The sequence below is a fragment of the Python bivittatus genome, unplaced genomic scaffold (assembly GCF_059951505.1).
Source record: "Python bivittatus isolate LINGU-HERP-01145 unplaced genomic scaffold, Pbiv_v1 ctg000700_np1212, whole genome shotgun sequence".
Classification (NCBI taxonomy): domain Eukaryota; kingdom Metazoa; phylum Chordata; class Lepidosauria; order Squamata; family Pythonidae; genus Python; species Python bivittatus.
Window position 1 is genome coordinate 53835271 of NW_028277098.1, and position 22089 is coordinate 53857359.

The 22089-nt window shown below is 36.9% G+C and overlaps 1 protein-coding gene across 1 annotated transcript in view; it reads right to left on the minus strand.

Moving 5' to 3' along the window:
- GNAI3 (G protein subunit alpha i3) overlaps positions 1-17841 on the minus strand; it is a 31735-nt gene extending 13894 nt beyond the window's left edge. The window contains exons 1-4 of the mRNA XM_007427520.4: positions 17616-17841; positions 2958-3000; positions 1766-1907; positions 721-878 (exon numbers count right to left, since the gene is read on the minus strand). Of these exons, the coding sequence (XP_007427582.1) occupies positions 721-878; positions 1766-1907; positions 2958-3000; positions 17616-17733 (461 nt within the window). The 5' untranslated portion in view covers positions 17734-17841. The remainder of the gene's footprint in view (positions 1-720; positions 879-1765; positions 1908-2957; positions 3001-17615) is intronic.
- Positions 17842-22089: the final 4248 nt, after the last annotated feature.

Consider the following 22089-nt stretch of genomic DNA (forward strand, 5'->3'; position numbering starts at 1 on the left):
TCAGCCATGTTAGTTCAGTTCATTTTTAGAACATAGCTCCTTACCCTTATTCTATTTCTATTGATTTTAAACTGTTGTTCAGTAATGCTTCTCAAATGACAAAATAATAAAAAGTGTCTCCCAGTATCTTAGCAAGTATGATTGTTATGGCATAAACACAAACACTTATTCTATGTAAGCAAGGTACCTTACTGTGGATTTCCCCAATTTCAAGCAAGATAATAGGATGATGGACAATTTGGAAGATGACAATTTTAGCAAAAGGAAGAGGGAAGAATCAGTACCAGCTTGTTCTGTTGTGCACATCAGTTCCAACAGGGAGATCCCAAAAATGCAATTCAAAAGCAGATTGCCTAATGTCCATTCTAGCAGATGATAAGAGTAAATGTTGTTAGACTTGACAATTCAGCCCATTTATTTGACCCACAGAACTTGTTTGATCAACTAAACATAATCCATGGAATCTTCAAAGCCAAACCTCCATCAACTGTCCATTTATTAAACAAGGAATTTTCCTGAAATGCATTTTTACATCCTCATATAGAGACATTTCCCATAGCCTGTTGAGAAATCCCACAACAATTCTTTAGAAGTATTCCTTCATGTCACAGTAATTCTGCAAAATAAATAACAGTTCTCAAATTATAAAACATACTTATGAGTCATTAAGAGCATGAGGTGATCAATAAAGCTCTTAAAATCTATAAGAAGGGTTCTTACTAGGATGCGGAATCATTAAGCTGGTATTCTCTTGATCTGCTGAAGCATGCTTGAACTCCAGGATCTCTCCATAGCCGTTTAATCACTCCTGCTAACTCAGGAGTCATAACTCCCTCCTCTGCACTTCCAGCTAGTACAAACAACTGACGGGCATCATCCTGCAAAGGAAATAGTTTTATTGCTATGGTCATTTGCAATGGCATAATGTGCTGCTGAACTACCTGCATCAGAAGTACTTCTCAGGTACAATATAAAAATGTAGGATAGATTACCCACCATCTATCAACGTTTCTTTTTCCTTTCTCTGTAAAGCTTTCCATGGGAATAACCAAATGATATTGGAGAACTCATTATTTGAGGTATAAAATTTATATAACAGGACATGCTAATCAGAACCACCAAGAAAGAATGGAAGTTGTGATGAACTATAGTATAAAACTGTTATAACCTATCATTGCCATAATACTTAAAAAAAACTTCTTATATACAAAAAAGTGATTCTAAGTCCCAGGAGTGTGTTTTCTTACCAATGTGCAGAAAGGCACATTGCCAGAAATTATATAACTGACAAACATTGTAGAAGCACTGCATAAGATTTATATTGTCTACACAAAAAATTAAGTAAGCTTATATAACATAGTAATTTAAGGACCATTAGAACAATATTAACTGCAGATTAAGCATGTTTTAACACAAATTAAGAAGCAGAGCAGAATACATTAAAAAGTTAATTTAAAATGTGCAAATAAAGTTTTCCCTGGCACCAACAAGGAAGTAGGTATTAAACTTCCATGGGTACAACATTCCTTAAGTGTGCCACAAAAATGAAAAAGCCTTATTTCCTATCAACACTTGTCAAAAATTTCTTGGTGTATGTTCATATTTCAGAATGTCCTCATGTCTCCTAAGAAAATAATAATTGCAACTAAACTTTCAAAGCAGATTATCCTCAACTTTTTGTGTGTTATGATCAGGTGCCTACCAAACCTGTCTTGTGTTTATTTTTGAACTCTAGTACTGTATACAAAACAATATCCATACTTACAGCTCTGGCAACTTCTCCAAAGTCAATTTTTAGTCTTCCCATTGCTCTTATTATTGCAATGATCGATTGAATTGTATTGCTGTAGACAACTACTTTATACTGCTTGCATTCTTCCTCTGAATAGCCATCCTCATGAATGATTCTGGGAAAAAACAGAGAATCAAGCATGGAGTAGGAAACTTCCACTTAGCCATGAAGCCCAAAGTGCTTATGCCAGTAATTTTCTAATACCCTAGTCTATATCTCATGGGATTGCCATATGGCATGTGTTTTGACCATGCGATTTCAACCATCCTTGCTAGCATGGACATGCTGCCTGGGAATGGCAGTAGTGGTAGACAAACATACCTGAAGAATACCAGGTTGGAGAAGATGGTTATATGGATATATAAGAGGAAATAACCCTATCTATTTCTCAGAGGGTCCTTGGAGAATGGTCAAATAAAATAATAACTACATTTAAGCATTTGCATTTACATGGCAAATAGTCCGGTTACTTGAGGGACTACCTATCTCCCACAGTATCTGCCCAGCCAATTTGATCCAGCAGGGTTGGTGCACTTCAGGTTCCTTTTATTATACAATACCATCTATCAGGACCCTGGAAGTGTGTCTTCTCTGTAGCAGCACCTGACCTTTGGAATGAGTTTCCACCCAAGATCCAGATGGCTCCTACTCTGGTGTTTCAAAAGGTCTTGAAGACCTGGCCCTTCATTCAGGCCTTTGGTAAGGGTGATAAACCCTCTTGGGTTATGTGAGTCTGTTTCTTTTTTATTCCTGTGCAGTTTTTGTCATCTGTGCCATCTTTTCTCCTCTATTCCTGTCTATTCTATTCCTTTCTTTTCCTTCCTTCCTTTGGTCTTTTTTTCTGATTCAACCCATATGAACTCTGAAAAGTTAAGACTGTGGGACCAACCTGAATTATGTGGTACATGCTATACAATAGTGAAGCTGTATCTGAAAAAAAAGAGGGGGCTTGCACAAGCTTCTATCAGCACTATCTACAAGCACTATCTTCTGTTTATAAAATAATCTCACCTAATCCAGCAAGATCCCAATATATATGTTTTATACTGTATCCATGATACTTCAGGTAACATATAATGGAAAAGAGAGGGCTCTTTCATATGTAGGCACTATGCATCAATACAAATAAATTGTTTCAATATCATATATTGCGTATTTTACTTACTTCATCTGCTTCACTATGGTACTTTTACCAGATTCTCCAGCACCTAAAAGGACAAAGAAAAAGTGGGATTATTTTGATGTATTGACTGAGAAAAAATAAATGATTTTTGGCCTACTAATTGATGGATCCAAAAGCATCAAACCAGTAGGCATAATTTAAGTAACTACACATCTAAGGAATAATCATAAATAATCTAATAAACTAAAGAATTCTACTTGTTCTTCCACCATACAGCTATTAGACCTATGTGAATCAGTCTTGATTGGATTCAGACTGGAAAACTGAAAAGATATTATTTATTTCAAAGGTAAAATTGATTCATTTTAAGCCACTTCAAGATTTGATTTGGACAAAAAAAAAAAAAACAGGCAATAATCAGGAAGCATCAAAATCCTTTATAGGAGATTGGAATGAAAAGAAGAATGGTAGTTTCAGATGGATATTTATTATTTATTTTATTCAGTTTGTACACTGCCTGACTCCCAATGAATCTGGGCACTTAACTTTAAGTATTTCACTGCAATCAAATTTAGAAATATTCTAAACCTTTTTTAAGGCAGGGAGAAAAGGATGAGGAAAAGATAGCAACTTCCAAATTGTTTTAACTTGTGCTGTTTGAAAGAAAAAATTAAAAACTTTAAAAATTCTTTTATGTCTGACTTTCTGGATGCAGTCTTGGCATGACACCAATAATGTTCACTTATTTGCCATTGTGATTGGGTTTTCTGCAGTGCTAGGAGACTTGGCATAACAGGTTGGCAAGTGTGATCACTCCTGCAAAGCATCACTGGCTTTGATAGAATGCAGGCTAAACAGAGAAGACTGACAAAATTGGCCTCTTCTGGACAGCCTTACAAGAATGACCAGAGCTCTGGTTTATCTTCATGGGGTAATGTATCTTTGCTGTCTCTAATCATATTTGGTGGAATGCCAACAAGAATGGCAAAATCGGCCTCTCCAGAAAAGGACATCCCTCGTCACTGGTTTCTTATGTACAGGACCTGGTTATATCAGCATTGCGGCTAGCTAGCAATACCCTATTCAAAGGCAGTAAAAGCAAGCTGGCATAGCAAGGTACGATGTCATAGATATATGCAGGCCTCTCAGAAAGTGGCATTCAAATACTTGTCTCCTCCCTATTCTTAAAAGCAGTAAATGTTTGAGTGTCTGTAAGGGTTAATCTGTAGGAGTTATTCTGACAGCCATTCACCCCTTAACAAAGCACTTAAATCTGTCTCAGTGAAGCTGAATTTTAAAAAAATGTTTGATCCAAGAGGACATACAGGTCTGCCCATAGTCAGATTACTGAAAGCTGAGTTAAATTCCCAGCTGTTTCAACAGAACCAATGTATGTGTGTACCATTCCATTAATGCAAGAGAAAGTAAAGTGAAGGTTTGTGCTTGATCACCTTAAAAGAAGTTGACAGCTGAGAAACTGAGTGAAGCCCATATCAACATTATCCTTGCCACCTTAAAAGAGCTCTGATAAGCAAAGTTAAGGAGATGAAGTGCATTGCATGACTACTCAAGACAATGCCAGGACTTATCACATCACTAAGCTCCCCAATTAGCACTGCCAATATAAGGAGGTGAAATTGCACCACTGAATACTATCTGTAATAATGCAGAACCAAAACAATACAATAATCAAATCTGCAAAGCACTTCATAAGCACTTGATTCAATTCACCACACTAAAGTGGGTCTCCACTTTGATTTGTGAATCTGGAATAATATGATCAAATCTGCATGGAATGAAGCATCCTTTGAAGCTTTGCACAACCCTAATAACTAATAATTCATCACACACACAAAAATACTATCATTCTCTACTGGAATAATCATGTTTTCAAATTATGTTGAAATCATAGAACTCCAACAGTTTTCATATCTCACTGCCAACAAGAGGGAGATCCAAATTCCCAAAAACCTCTGTGAGATTGCAGGTAGATCTAACACGTATTTCTTGCATGAACTTAAGTTCTTTGTATGTCTCAGATCAGCTATGGGTTTTCAGAATTTCAAGCTGTATAATATACCCTCCCCCTGCAAATAAGGGGGGGGGGAATATAATGGAGTTTTGCTACCTAGGAATACTGCAAATCTGGTTCACAGGCTTATGGCACTATTTTCAATCTCTCTGAAGCTGCTCAATATTGACTTATAGATTATAATTCCCCTTCATGCTGAGCCATGATTTCCTTAACTCTGGTTTACTTCAAAAAATACCTTAAGCTATAAGCCATACTTCATTAACCATAATGTTTGGATTTATACAACAAACAAGTCATTTTAGGACTTAAGCCAGAATGTGAAATCTGCAAATGGTTCACTGTATGAAATCTTTCTGCTTCCCTCTGGGACACTATTCTTGTCCTAGAGTACTGTAGAGATGAAAAAACATATCCTACCCTTTTAAACCCTTTTAAAACAAAAAACAAAAAACAAAAACAAATCCTTGTTATATTATGCTGGAGCTCACCAGGAAAATAAGAGAATGTTCATTTTAACTAATGTATATGCAGGTTTTTCAAGCTTAAGGGAACAATGACACCTGCTCTAAGAGCTCTTCTTAATTCTGTAAAAAATGCAGGAAGAAAAAGAGTTTTACTACATGGTAGGTAGTTAATAGGAATAGTTTTGCCTAGTACAGTTAGATATAATTTGTTGATTGTTGTACAAAAATTATTTTACTGTACTATCAGAACACTTGGCAAATAAGTTGCAATAGGCCTGTTAGACCCTCAAGTATTACAATAGTGGAATTAAAGTAATTGAAGTATATTATGTATCAATCTAACAGTAAAGACTGCAAGGATACATTATCAGGCTAGTATCTCCTTTTTGCTGCTGAGAGTATGACAAAGTGATTCGCTATGTGAACTTGCTACTATTTCAATTATTTCAGTGCTTTAGCTTTTGAAAAAAATCAGGAACACTGAGAGTTCTGTAAACTGGAAAAGGGCTTGCAAGACCTCCCAGATTTCATGGAGCAGCTCAGATTTCAACTTCAGCAGAGTCACTATGCTAATAGAAATGATATTTAAGCATCTACCTGCATCTAACATCATCCACATATAGACTCATATCTTACAATTAAGAAACAGTCCCTTCATCCTCCAGTGCAGATTTGGGAAAGGGAAAAATGCAACTGGAAAGCAAAATCACTAAAATTTGTATTATTCCCTATTCTATTGTGGAAGACTCTGCTAGATCAAAGAACCTCCCATTAGTAGAGAGAAACACTGCTTGGATGCAGCTCCAAATCTCTCAAGATTCTAAAGTAAATATCAAAAGACTGCACAGCTTTTTTCATCACCACTCCAATCCTTTGGAACTGCCCCCTACTGAAGCGTCGGTCCACTTCATCCCCCCTATGCTTTAGCAAACGTATAAAAATTTTCCTCTTCCAGCTGGCAGAAAAGGAAGGTGTTTTATAGGATGCAGGTGGAGCCTGCGATGGGTGTGTGTGTGTGTGTGTGTGTGTGTGTGTATTCTTTCTGTTTGTACTTGGATTTAGCAGGATCTTTAAAACTGTTCACTGTTGGTTGCCTAAAGCCTTTGAGAATGGGTAACATACAAGTGTCATAAATAATCATCTACCATTAAGGTTTGAAGTGGAGGTACTTACAATCACAGGGAATTAACAGAAAATGATCTCTCTATTACAACAAAATAACTATGGAATTGGGTGGTCTATAAATTTAATAAACAAATAAACTACTTCCTAGAATTGGATATCTTTAACCACAGTACCCAAACCAGAAATGGTATTTCTTGTAATGACAGCTTTTTTCCTAGCTTTTCCTAAGACAAACTTCAGATACTCTTGATTCAACACAATATTTAACGTTTTATCTATATCACAGGAGGACAACAAAAATGAATGTGTGTGTGTGTAGGTATGTATATGTGTATGTATGTATGTATGTATAATGTTCCTTAGTATTTATGGAATTACCAATGCGCAGCTTTGCACAAAGTAGGCCTCCCTCAGAATCCTCACAGGATAATCCTATACATATCTGTTCAGAAGTAGTTCTCCCCTTCAACTCCCAAGTAAGAGGATGAACTGAAAATCATGTGGCATACAAGTTTAATAATTTATTATTATTATTATTATTATTACATAGGATTGCATCTATTACAGTTCTAATCTAGAAGCAGGATGAAGCAGACAGTATGGAGTAGGTTAGCTTTCCAGCTCCTGTGTTATCTTATTATGCAATTCTTCCATTGAACTGCAGCAGGATTCTTGACACCCCATTGTTTGAGGGGCAAAGGGAGAGTTCATTATAGTATATATTTATATATACAAATTGGTATATACACAGTAAAAAATCATAAGCAACATAAACAACACATGAAGATATTAATTCTGAAAGTATATAGTGTCAAATGCATGCTATATTTTAGAACCAAATATTGCTACTTGTTTACTTACTTTAGAGTCCCCTGGGAGTAATAATCTATCAGTTACATTTTCCCAGAGGACGAAAAGGTTGTCTCTAAGTATATTGCGCAAACCAAGCAAAGCCAGTCGTGGACTGAGGGAAAAAAAAGAGTTTGCATGTATTTCATCATTACAATCTTTTGTTTCAGAATCAATTCTCAGCTGTGATGCCTCTGAGCTATTCTTAAGCATGTGGGAATAATATACTGCTTAAAATATTAAGTAGCTGACTTCAGTCACAAGCAAAAAAGAACATATTTACCAGGGATTGTGTTGCCCGATAGTCAGATAAGGACAATAAGGAACAATATCCTGAATACTGTCTCAAAGTTGTAGGAACTAAACTATCAACACCACAATTAAATTCAAAATCTATGGACAGTATAAATACAAAAACCTCAAATTTGATTGCTTCACTAATTATAAGCAGCACACAACTTTTTCTGGACTGATGACTGTACCTGGACTGGGGGCAGTACTTCAAGAAGTAATGGATCAGATGAGGATAATAACAAAATTTAATTTACTTTAAAATTAAAGCCAGTTAAATACATTATTGGAAAGTAATCATATTAACAGTGTCTCTTTGTGTCACATTAAAATATGTATTACAGTAATAATCTTTGATGAAATCTGAGGCCCTTTTTCATTAAAAACTTATAAAAGGCAACTTACTGCTGTGAAAGCAATAACTGTTCTGATATTCAACAGATATTTTAAACCCAAAGTAGCACTAGAACTCAACATAAGTAAATATTTTGTTTAGATTTTTCCTCTATCTGGAAAATCTAAACTGTACTTTATGGAGAAGTGAATTTACCATGTTGTTTATATGAAATATAGTACGATTGATTATGCACCATCAAATCATTGTTGACTCTTGGTGACCACATAGATAGATAGAAATATAATATAGACTGGTTTCAAAACCATGATAAAGCAATTCTTCAAAGTATCATAGAATCCTAGACACCAAGAGAGAGAACTAACTTTTAGATGGGATCTGTGCACAGGGATGTATAAGAAATCACATATTTCTAGCAATCCGTGATTTATAAAGCACTTGTCTTGAACCAGATAGAAAGAGATGCCAGCTAGCATTTTACTGCAATACAGAATTGGAAAAGGGATGGGAAGGGACTACGTCCATCAAAGAAGCAGTACACAAATAACAAAGTTCTTCAGCTGTTAACATTTTCCCAGTAAAATTTTCCAGAAAAATACATATCGCAAATCTGATACTGGGACATAACAGGGGCAAAACAAAAAAGAAGGAAAACTTTGGAAAAGTAACAGACAGGAAAAAGGTTAAGTACTTTCTTCCACATGGCCACTTTTCCAAACTCTTTTGCTGAGATTCTATAGCAGTTGAAGTTTCATTATTCCAGATGAACTTACAATATGCAGTTCTTGCACTGTTTGTAAGTTCCACCTCAAAAAGAGAAGGAATAAAACTACTAACTCTCAAGGAGCAGGAAGTTTTGGCTAATAAGAACAATTATATAAGGCGCAAACTGTGATTTCATGAAAAGTATGCTGACTTTAACTAGCTTGTTTCTCCAATCTTTTAAGAAAGTTAAGTACTATTACTACTCAAGATCATCAAAAATATTGTAATCATAATAATTTTATTATGTGTGAGAATAAATGTATTTTTAAATACAAATGGCTCTGGTTCTTTATATACATGCAAAGTAAGGAAAGCATGGAGAGCATGGCTTCTCAAATTCTTTTTAACTCCCTTAATAGCAGCTCTGCTCTGGCTCATGTGACCAGGAGGAGGGTGGGCTTAGAATCAAGGAGTTGGCAGCATTCCAAGCTTCTGCCCAACTGCCTCTTGGATTGGGAGGTTTTTGGGGGGTGGATTTTCCTTCTCCGCAGCCTTCAGATGGATCTGGGTCAGTTTTGAACTCAACCTTCCCTCTCCCATATATCAAATTTGTTCAGTTTCTGGCTAATTATCATGCTGACAATCAGACAGAATTCTGAGCCCTTTACAGAATTTGTTTCCAGCATTATGTTGACTTGGAGAGAAGAACAAGGTAGGTAAACCATACAGTGCAAGGCTTCTGGGTTCTTTCCAATTCCTTTACCAGTAGTGGCAATAGAATGCATCTGTATTTTTGTGTGTGTAATGAAGTACATGTTATATCTGAGGGTGTGTGTTTGTGCGCATGCGCATGCGCACATATTTTCTCTCCAGGGACTAACCAAGCTGTGTGTATAAGTGTTGCCTGCATCTGGGGTACGTGTATGTAAAGATCTAATCAGAACAGGAGCACATACATTTCCTTTGTGCGCATGTTCGTGTTCTGCTCTCCAGTCACATTGTCTCTCTGTATCTTTGAACGTGTGCACAAAGAAGCACAGAGAGGGCTGCATACACTCTAGTCCGGATCATGTTACTAGGATAGGATGGGGGCTCAGAATGGAATAGTCAGCAGCATTTGATGTTGCTGCCCAACTGCCTCTCCTATAAGGCAAAAAGGGGAAATTTTGTTTCTTTGCAGGCCCTGCCTGATTGATTAAACTCAAGCTTTCTTTTGTTGGCCTCTCTACCACACCAAATTTGGTCCTATTTGGTTTTGTTTTTAGAGAGTTATCTTACCAATGAACAAACTGACAAACTCTGGAGCCCCTTTACATCTATGTCTTCTGGGCAAAAAAGTGGAATATAAATGGAATCACTATTAATAACAACTGCAACAGCCTAACATACATAGGCCTAATATATGATGTAGCCTGCAAAATTCAGATAGAATAATAGAAATAGGTACATTTATTCTGACTGGAATTAAACAGACTTAGAAATACTGTGGCCCAACTGGTCAATGGACCAATGGCCCAATTATCCAAATTATAGTCAACAAGAAAAGGAACACAAATACAATAAAAATTAAGTTAAGCAGGTAGATCAAAACAACTGCTCTCAAATATTCAGGCACTTTGTGTAATAGGAAAATCACAAACACTACGCGTCAGCTAACTTGAATGGTTCTTCACAACACTGTTTTTCCTGGAAGGGGTTCAATAATGGAACAAAAGAACAATAGAAGTGTTGTCTAATGCAGAAAAGAACATACTGAGGAGGGGCAACAGCAGCATTCCTTGAAATTTACAGATCCTTTGTTTTCTCACTTTGTCAGGAAAACTGACAAGGTTCCAAGGACGTACATCAAAAGAGTGAACATTGGTTTTTATTTTAGCATCTGATCAAAGTATCATACTCTTTCAAACACTTTTTAAAGAAATCTATTACACAGCATTACACCAATAGTCAACAACTCGTTTATACATACTCAAGGATAAAGTTAATTTTATACTTGTTTAGTAGTTTTCATTGAAATATAGACAGGGTAATTGTTTCTGGGGAAATACATAGCCTTTATATGAGTTAAAAGAAAGAGAAAAAAAATATCTGATTCAATAGTTTATATAACTGCTTCTAGAATAACCATCACAACAAAAAGCACAAATTTCTCTAAGCATGAATAGAAAAACTTGCTTTCCCACCACTTCTGAAGAGAATAATAATTCAACCAACATACGAACAAGGACTAATAGTAGCAATATAATCATAACACATTCCCAAACAAACACAAACACATTTTTCTAGTGAAGGGAGCACAAATTAAAACATTGTATTTCTCACTGTTTACTAATATCACACTTAATATATCTTTTCTTGGTTACCATGGTAAAATTGACTTTTCAATTACATATTTTTCAAAGTTTTTGTCAAGCTATTTTTATAACACAAAAAACAATATTGATCATTATCCAGCAGTCTATGAAACTAACAAGTTATCAGCCTGAAAAATATAAGCTGTATTAAGAACTATGTATATCGGCCATTTTATATCAATTGAAATTTAAAACTACAGACTAAACTACATTTGCTAACTCTAACCCTAACCCTAAAAGATAGCACCAAAACTATAACAAATATTGAAAAAACATATGCTTTATTTTCATTGATATTAAATCCAATATCTAGAGGAGGGGTAGAAAACGTAACCCTCAAATTGTTTGGACTGCAATTCCCATAAGATACTTGCAAGACTGACTCCTCCAACCAGAAATAACCTGTCCTTGGAGAAGGTACTGATTGTGAAAAGGGGTAGAGCAAGGCCAGGAGACAATGTTTACTGGTTGTAGCCCTGGTTTTATGAATGTTGCCCCAAACAGAAAAAATCAGACCTGCCCCTTCTTTAACTGCATTTTGGAAGATGTAAGGACAAAGCTCTTCTGGAGGGCAACTGATAGCTAATTAACTTGCCATAGGTTGTTACTGTTATCATCTGCTGTGGTTATTCTTATTAGGATAAATTTTGAAGATGGTTCCATCAAGATCATTACTATCATTGCTGAGAATTATGTTTTTAGTGTTTTAATTTGCTTATATTACCACCATTGATTTTTAATTACTGGCTTCTTAAAAACCACCAGGAGTCCTTGACAGATTTAGTGGTATATAAATACAATTACAATGGCTCCATTGTAATTGATATTCTGCTCTTTCCATGGGGTTTGTATATTTTAAAACCTAATTTTTTAAAAAAAATTGTGATAATGTTTTTATTTTAATAATAACTTTTTATCTTTTTATATCTCTGTTTTTATTCACTTGTTATTTTATTATTTGTTGTATGTTGCCCAGAGTCGTTTTGTGTGAGATGGGTGGCTATATAAATGTGATATATAAATAAATACAATGTATGACAATACATAAATAAAGGCTGTCCAGTGACCATACTAGCTGTGGGAAATTATAGTCTAAAATATCTGAAGAATGGTTGCTAATCCTGACTTTGCAAACTACTGTACTAATAAATTTACTGTACAATTTGGATAGTCTTTAAAAGTCCTTTGAAAGAGTCTTACCAGGAAAACCCTTTCATTCAGAATGTGCCAACATCAATTTAACATTCGGTATGGGTTCTCAAATAAAGGTTTTACTACTGATCAAATGCTAGGATATAAATAGTCTTCTTTTTCTGACAAATTAAATCAGAATTTCCCCAAACAGACATTTTAAAAATAAAAAAGCATCACGTGTATGTACACAGACATGATACATTTGTACTGCAAAATAAATACTGTCAAAAAACAAAGTACAGATATAATTAGGAAGAAAATAACTAGTGACTGCAAAAGATAACAGAGGTACAGGAATTTGCTAGCAAGTCAAATACAAACTTTTAAATCAAGAGTGTTTTAGATCTTTTCTAAATTTTAATATTTTATTTAATTCTCACTGATCAAAGCAACATAACACATAATTTATCACTCTGCATAGCCTTTCTGTATTACAGACATGGCTGTATCTTTATATTAACAATAAATTAAGAATCATTACAGAGAATATTGAAGAATAATTAACAAAGAAATGTCAGTTAATTATGAGCTCAGACATCACATAATTTATATTTCAATCCTAGTCATATTTGCCAAGAAGTAAATGAACTCAGTTGAATGTATTGCTAAATAAATACAAACAGGATTGTAAGTTTGTGTCAGTTCCTCAAGGTAGTCCAGACAGGAAACCAAAACCATGAGGACTAATACCACCTTTATGGTAAGACTACAGTAACAGAATCTTACAAGTATGAAAGCACTTCCCCCCTTCCCATGCCTTTACTTTCCAGAGAACAAGGGTGGGTCCTTTCTGAGACACTTTCTCCATCCCCATCCCTCCTTTGGACTCAGATTTCTCTTATCAGACCATTGTCTAGGCTGTGGCTCTTCCTCCTGTCTCCCATGGTTATTCTCACAGCCCATTATAGTTTTTCTGTTAATAGTTTTTTTTCCAAAATGTATATATAGGAACATCCATGAAAAGTAGAAAAAAATCTACTTTTTAATTGCTTTAATGTACAAGAAAGAAAAAAAAGGAGTAAAATAAAAAAAGGGGGGGGGAACCACAAACAGGGAAAGAAAACATAGAAATACACTTACAGGAAATAATTCAGCCTAATTTTTAATATATCATTAAAACCTGACTGGGGGACGCGGTGGTGCAGTGGCTTAATGACGCTGAAAGTTGCCGGCCAAAAATGGTCGGCACTTCAGCGGTTCGAGTCCAGCCTTCGCATTAACAGGGTGAGCTCCTGTTCCTCCCCAGTTCCTGTCAACCCAACAGGAAACTCACATGAGTAGATAAATGGGTACTCTCACTCTGGTGGGAGGAAAAATGCTGGCGGCACCTTGCAAAAGGAGTCGGGAGCAGTTGCCGGTAAGCGCAAAACCGTGCTCGCCCGAAAAGGGCGCGAAGCAACAGAAACCCCGCCTCCTGCGCTCGCCAGCTGGGCTCTGCTATAGGAAGGAGGCACTGGCAAACCGCTTCCAAAACACCTTGCCTTGAAAACTGCAAGGACTCGTCCAAGCAGTCACTGCAGAGTCGGTAACGACTGAGCGCAGATTAAAAAACAAAACAAAACCCTGACTACATAGAATTATATTGTTCAATCTTTCCTTTACACTGATAGAGAGCCAGTTCATAAACAGGAAGGAAACATATATAGGTGATCCAAGATTCAAAACATGGAATTGCACTGTTTTCTAAAATGAAAAAGTAATATTTTTCTTTTTTGCTGTTCCTTTTTCCCCCATTTGATAATGTGTAGCATTTGAATTTGCTCAATTGCATTTTTATTGAATTGGGTGACATATAAAGATATACGAAATGGCATTAGTAGAAATAAATAAATAAGACAGTTGTGCTAATACAGCTGCTCTGGAATAAAAGAAGATTAACTAAAATTCAAATAATGTACTTATGGATAAATATAGTTTGCTATACTTGTTTAATCATAATGTAAAGCAAATAGAAATTTGCACACCTCTATCAAGATAAGTCATAAACTAATACTCAGAAAAAAAAGTAAGTCATAAACTTAATTAACTAGGTCAATAACTCTGATGCCATAAAATTAAGAATACTTGATAGAAAGGAAATAACATTATTACGAGACAATGATATCAACAATTCCTAAACCCCATGTTATGTAAGAGCTTGCCTCAAAGAGTGACTCTGAATCACAAAAATGCTCCAGTTTTACTAATTCAAAACAAAAGTTCAAACTATTACATACAATACATGAATTGTATATGAGTGGGTAAATATATAAGCAAGCAAACTTCCCCTAATAAAATTTCCAAAGAACTCTCTCAGGTGGAAGGCTTGCTTAGTCATTATTTTTACTTCAACTATAGCTAGTTATATACTCTATACAACTCATATAATGTTGATAACTATGTTGTTGTTTTATCATATGATAAGCAAAATAACTACTTAAAAATACTCATTTTTAAGTATCATCATTCTCATCATTCTCATTTTTATCTACATCTGCTAATAATCATTGAGTTACATTCAGACTAAACCAGTCATTCTTTACTCAGCTGAATATAAATGAGACCAAAGCATTATCAACTTAGTTTTGATACAATCTACTGGTAATAATTTTTAACAGATATGTAAAGCCAATTGATAAGAGATTCTTTAAACTTAAAGAAATGGACCTTTAAGGCAAGAAACAGAACTTTTCTATGCCCTACAGAGCTAACATTAATAGAGCAGAAAATCTTTGTAAGGGGCTTTATATTTCACTTCCCTTCAGTTCTTTCATCAGTCATCTTCTTTGCATCAATTGTTGTCAATGGAAGGAACATGTACTATGCCTGCTTCAAAGTTGATATAGTTTTATTCTGGTGTGCAGGGGAATACAGATTCAGATCCTACAACTCCAAATCAGTTTCCAGTGGGCTCCCGATACATGTCCCTTTTGCCTTCTCTGAGATAAGCATTCTGATGTTGGAAAAGCAAAGGCTGACAAAATCTTCTACCTGATGATTTCTGACAAGGATCATAGCACTACAGCCAAAGATAGTGGGTCAGACCAAAGGAGCGAATTTTTGTTCTGAACCTATAATCAGTCATTTTGATTGCATGAGCCAAAGGTGTGGTAATTTTGAATAATTTTATAAAGCCGTTGCTTATTTAATTATCCCTCTTAATACTTCATATGAAAGTTATTTTGCATCTACATTAATTATCCTTTTCCTTGTCTTTTTCAGCTCTAGAATATCTTTTTTGAGATTGGAATGCTAAAATGAATTAGAAAAAAACAATAACTTTAACAGATGTTTTAAAAATCCCCCAAAGCAATTTTTTTCCATTTTCACTGCTTCAGCACACAAAATTTATTTTATTTCAGTGAACTGAAAAAAATATATCTCTGCACACATAAACCCATGCTTTAGAAATTGATTTATCAATGAAATGAATAATTTTAACAATATCAAATATTAGAGTTGTGCCAATGGTTCATTTTGAACCACCCCATTTTGAGTGTGAAATAGCGGTCTTAATATTTTTTGAAGCTTTCTGTGCTCAGACCAGGGATGTTTTAAACTTGAAACACTTTCATAATGTCTGAAGCAGCCAATTTTGCATCTGAGGTGGTTTCATAAGCACTTGACAACTTTAAGAAACAGCAAATTAAAAGGAGGAAGATGTAACCTACAAAGCATATGGTTGCCCAACTGATTTAGAGTGGTTTTTCCCCCCTCCAAGTTCTCGAAGAGCTGTTTAAGGTTGTTTAATATTTCATTGTTTGTCAATAACTTTGCATATAGATGTTCCCCAATGTTAAATTAATTTTTATGTTAGATACATACTTGTAAATGTCCCCCACTATTTATATTCCCTTCACAAGGAAATCCCAAAGTTCCTTATTCTCTGATTTACTGATCTCCATCCACTGATTTATAATCCTTTATTTGATCTCATAAGTTATATGCCTTTGTATAAGGCAGTGATATGGGTAAAAACCTCTGACTAAATATATATATTTATGGAGATTTATTTATTATACTGATTTTTATTTCACATTTTGAGTTTTTTAAGAATTGGACAGAATGGCACTGTTGCTATTTTCTTTAGGTGCTTATTTTGTTTGCAAAATCAGCTCCATTTTAATAAATACATTACAAATTCGTACCATTTGACCCCAGGATTTTTGTTTTAATTTGCTTCTGTCACCATTGTCTAACACGCTACTTTAAAGGGACCATAAAAAAAGAAAATGTAGTAGCAATAGTGATAATGGTAGTTCAGGTGCAAGTTTTCTTGTCACCCCTTTTATAACAAAGACCAGAGAAACCTACTATACTTTGAAATTACCATTTCCAGAACTTAGACTTCTCTCATGCTCCCAGGCAGTGAAAAACAATTCTGCTGTCACTTATATACACACATAATACCTTGAGACAACCTTTTTCTTTACCTCCTTTTCCACTTAAATAGTTGATGATTAAAGAATGTTAATCCTCAAAGAAGGCAAAAATAATTTATTAGACTGTGCTATGCAGGAAAAAAAATGGCAGCCCTCCCTCTGCTGTCCAGGGTGCTAGGGGCTGTATGTCTGTTGGGTAATAGGAAAACTCATCCTGTCTCCTTTATCTTAGCTTCCACAGCTGCAGCAAGGAGGAACGAACAAACAAATAATGGTATCAGATTTTTTCTTCTTTTAAACATATATGGTTGTATAAATAAAATAGTAACGAGCCTTTAAAGCATCCATGTAGAGATGTGCCTACACATTAACTATTTATATAGTAACTTTTTTTTCCCCAAAACGTAACATTTGCTCATCATCTCCTTATTCAAGGGGTTCTCTGAGACCCACAAGTATTCAAAGTACCTGTACCACCCTTCAGAAGACTTTTTTCCTAACAGACCAAGGCGAACGCGTGTCTTTGCACTAATTCTTTATTCGAGGAAGGCCTGGAAACGTCTCAAGTTGAGCTACTTTGAGGATAATCCCCTAAGGCTGTTAGGCTAAGCCCTTCAAAACCCTGCTCTGACAACGCCTTTCAAGCAACCCCCTTTAAGCGGAAAAGCGGCAGCGCGGATCCCGAGGATACGCCTGGACTGGGGCGACTCACTTCCCTTTGTGCCTGTGTGGGGGCAACGGAAAGGACCATAAGCGACGGAATGCCCGCCCGCCCGCCGCCCGGGTCGCGGAGGAGAACAAAAACAGCTCCAAGCAAATAGCTCGGGCCGCTCGGTGCGGAGAGCATTTGTGCCCAGCGGCCCCTGACGACGGCCGCCGCCGCCTCCCCCCTCACTCTGCCCAAGAGAATCAGCGGGGCAGGCCCAGGCCCCACCCTCCGCCTCAGCCCGTTCTTCCTCCTTCTTACCAAGCAGAAGCAGCTTCACCTCCTTGGCTGCCTTTTCCCCGTCCTCGCGCAGGTTGCGGTCGATCATCCGACTTCGCTCGGCCGCCGCCTTATCTTCGGCGCTCAACGTGCAGCCCATCGCGGCAACAGGACGGGCGAGGCGGGCGGGTGGCACCCCTGGCGCTCCTCAACGGCCGCAGAAGTCGGGAGGGGAAGAAGCTGAGAAGGCGGGGGAAGAGAAGCGACACCGGAAACCTGCCTACTTCCTCCTTTCAAACCTCAGCCGACGAGAAGCGAATTGTCCTCTGGGAAATGTAGTCAAAGCACACGGCTCGGCTCACCGCCAAGTACGGAGAAGGGGCGACTTCTGGACACCCTTTGCGTTGGGCGCAATGTATAATGGGAGCTGTAGTACATGAACAGTAGACAATACCTGTTTGAAGGCGGGGCTTCTCGGTTGTTTGGGGGACACTACGTTTTGTTCCAAAAAGCAGGAGTTTGGCAGAACCATTTCTGAGTAATAGATTTTATTAAAAGGCATCAGCTTTGGTGAGTTGCAGTGCACTTCATATCAGGTGCATACAGTGGCTAAAGTGAGCTGTAGCTCCGCAAAGTTGATGGCCTTTAAAACTGGTTAGTTGGAAAAGGTGCTACCAGACTCCTGATTTTTTGCCATCATAGACTAACACAGCTCTTCTCCTACAGACCTTTTGTTCTCTAATCCAAAGTCAGAGAACCAAAGCAAGGATTTCATTAAATGTTTGTTGTTACTAAGTGCTTGTAATTAATATACAAATGCACTCATACATTCATGCATAATACGTATTATAAATTGCATTACCTTTTGTCTGGAGATTTTAAAAATATATTTTACAAAACATATCTAAGCTGCAAAAATCTGGATAACCATTAGAAGGCAGCAAAGAGTTTAGAGTTTTGGATATCTCTTGGTGGTAACCTAGTGATTATTCAGATATTTTCTACCTATATATGGCAGCTGTAAGCCCACAATCCTACACAGGGTCTGATAGATTTCAATCTAATGTGGAAAAAAATATAAATATCAGTGTAATAATTGTAATTTAGATTTAAAGCTCACATCAATGTTAAACCATAACCCAAGGTTGATAAATCACAATGGGTGTTTTTATGCAACAGGCAAAGCCAAAATAACCCTTATTACCACTTAACATTATCCCCTGGGTCACCCAATACTACATACTAAGATATAATGGGATTTGTTTGGTTTTGGCTTAGACTTTATCGTTTCTCATGTTGAGCAAATACAGCCATGCACAGGTCTTTTCTTTTCAAATCAATGAAAACCAACTGTTAACATTTACAAAGCTGAAGGGGAGTTGAACCTTTTCCCCAGGGGTTTTCCTCAGAGAGCTGCATATCCCAAGGCAAGACTACCGTAAAGAGTTGTAAGTAGGTATTTCTGTTCCTGGACACTCCAAAACACCTTTTGAAGATCAGATGATGATAATGATGATGATGCACAACTTCCAGTGACCCTGAAGTCTGAATCTGAAGTCCTGCTCATCCATAATAGTTTGTGCCTTAGGAAGTGGCTTTCTCCCTCCTGGCCTAATCACAAAAAAGTCTAAAACTATTCAGTGGAAGAGACTATCTACACACTCTCCCTAGTCTTCTTTTAGCAGGACAGCTTCCTATTTTGAGAACCATGGTGCTAGTTACTGCAAAAGCCAACAACATGAAGAGTGCTGGATCTTCTAAACTTTGGGATTAGAAATATTAGCCTCTGCCTATTCACTTCGAACACTTCTGAGCTTTTGCAGCCTAAAACACATAGGCTCTATTTATGGAAAATATTTCTTTATTGTGTAGGTTTCAAGAGCAACTCACAAAGGAAATTAAGTTTGTCATTGCCATTTCACAATCTGGTTTCCAAATAAGGAAGATGGCTATACAAGTCATCCTGTTGCCCTCTAGTGTCCTCTATGTAGTATTTCTGAAGTATTAAACATAGGTGGAGTTGATTTAATCAATGACAAGGAATAAAATGCAGAATAAGTTCTCCCTTCTTCCTTTAATGAAATTTTATTTCTGTAATTTTAAAGCCAAGCAAAAGACTCTGCAGAAACTACTAGTTATCATATGGTTTCTTCAATTGATGGTCACACTGGCTTAAAGGCAAAAAATCCTTTTTCAAGTATATTGGGCCCTCCACTCAGCAGGGACTGAGTTTCCATCTCTGTGTATTAGAAGTGCAATGTGGTGGAAGGGAAATTGTGGAACATCAACAAGGACACAAACTACTCCCATTAAATTGTACTCCATAAATGTATACAGCAAACATTCCATCTACATCTTATCTGTTGAAAAGAAGCAGAGAGGATTTCTCTGGATCAAGTTCACAGCTCATTCTTCAGTGCTGTACAAAGTGGCTGTGTACTTATTTGCTGCTGTAATTTACAGGAAGAACGGCTGCCCTAAAGTGAGGACTAGTTTGGGGATGAGCCTTCCCTGCCCCAAACATCACTGATTGTAGAAAGTTCTTATGGGCAAAACACCCCAGCATCTGGGGTGTCAAAAAAGTCAAGATGGCAGCTACACCCATGTGATTGAAGTCCTGCCCCTTTTTTATATGTGTTGAACCCATGACACATGTAAATAAGGGCAAGACTTTGATCATACAAGCGTAGCTGCCATCTTTTTTGACCTTCCTGCCCTTAAATGTGCTGCTGCTGCTGCTAAATAAACTCCTGTGGTTTGTGAATCAGCCTTTTGCAGGAAGGATTTAGATGGTACAGCAGATATTCATGACTAGAGTAATGTTTATCCCTGCCCATTTGAGATTTGAATCTGAAAGAAAGTAAAGCAGGTGTTTGGGAAGAACAAGAGCCCTGAAGCCATTTCTGGTTCAAACACTTCCACAAAGTCGTTTGTTTGGAACTCCCTGCTAACAGTCAGTAAAGAAAACAGAACTACAGATGGCATGAGATTTCCCATTCTATTGATCCCTAAACACTTGCACTTTGCAACATTAATCTTGCTTGTCTTTATAAATTTGCTTACTTTTTGAGACTGTGGCTTCTCCAGTCAAAGTGCTTTCAAAAGCAGGTGAATAAAAATGGTGATGTCATTAGACTGAACAGTGAAAGTGAAGAAAAAGGATAAAGGTTATATATTAGTCAGCAGATATTGTTTTGAAGAGGTGGCAGAAGTAGTCATCCTCACAAACTTTTCTTCTCAGCCCTCATCAGTTTCCCGTGGCCCTTAAGTAAAGGCGAAAGTATTATCATGTTACCAATGATGGAGAGAAGAGTCAACTGCCATTTTTGGCCATCTTCACTAGGTGAAATGGTGATATTCCTCGAGATAGATAGATAGATAGATAGATAGATAGATAGATAGATAGATAGATAGATAGATAGATTTGCTTCAGGCAGCAAAAATATTAAGAGCAACCCTTAATAATGCTTCTTATTAAGGAGGCACAGCATGGACAATGCTTATTTTTCCAACATTCAGTGTTACAACTAATATCACAGGGCAAGAAAGAGTTGGTTTTTTCCTCAGTCTTTGCCACTTACCATGTTTGGAAAGGATTTAACAATACATCTGAATTCTTCAGAGCTTCTATGAGAATTCATAATCTCTATATCTAGGTGTGTAATGCATGTCAATGTGGCTAAAGGGTTTAATTTGTATTTGAGTCCATATCTGGACTGTAAAAATCCAAACAGCCGCTAGACAGCAGTAGAGTTCTTTGCAGTCATCAAGTGGCCATTCAGAATCTTGCAGTCCCTATCTCAGTGTTCCTCAACCTTGGGAACTTTAAGAAGTGTGGACTTCAACTCCCAGAATGGCTGGCTGGGGAATTCTGGGAGTTAAAGTCCACACATCTTAAAGTTCCCAAGGCTGAGAAACACTGCACTAATAGTCCTAGAGGAGGGCAGGCTGCAAATATTAATATGGATTTTAATACCCCCGCTCCTTTCTGAGTCTCTCATGTCTGCCCTTTGTCAATACCACTTCTGAACATCTGGGTTTCTTACTCTTAGCTGTATAATCTCAAAGGACAAGAAGCCAAGAATGAAAGGAGTCTCTGGATAAATTGTCAGGTTGCTACATGCAAACTGGAGCTCCTCCAAACACCACTTCTCCCCTCAATCTGCAGGGGCATCCATTAAAATGGATCCAGCAACCTGAAAAAGAATATGGAGGGAAACACTAGCAGAGAGAGAAAATAATTTTCTCTGGAATAAAACTCTGCAGAACCATCACTCAGAAATGAAGCCAACATGCCTTCCCTGTTTGAAGCCAGCCAGCATGGAAACAGCACCTGAACTGAACAATTGGGACAACCATTTTCTTATCTGAAGCCTTTCATTCTCATTTGATCGGCACAGAGCCCATCACACACAGGCAGCAAACACTTATCAAATAAATAATACCTTTATTTGTGTCTCTAGGCTTTGACTGTCCTACATTAAAACACCTTCCTCTTCTTGCAAGATCAACCCAT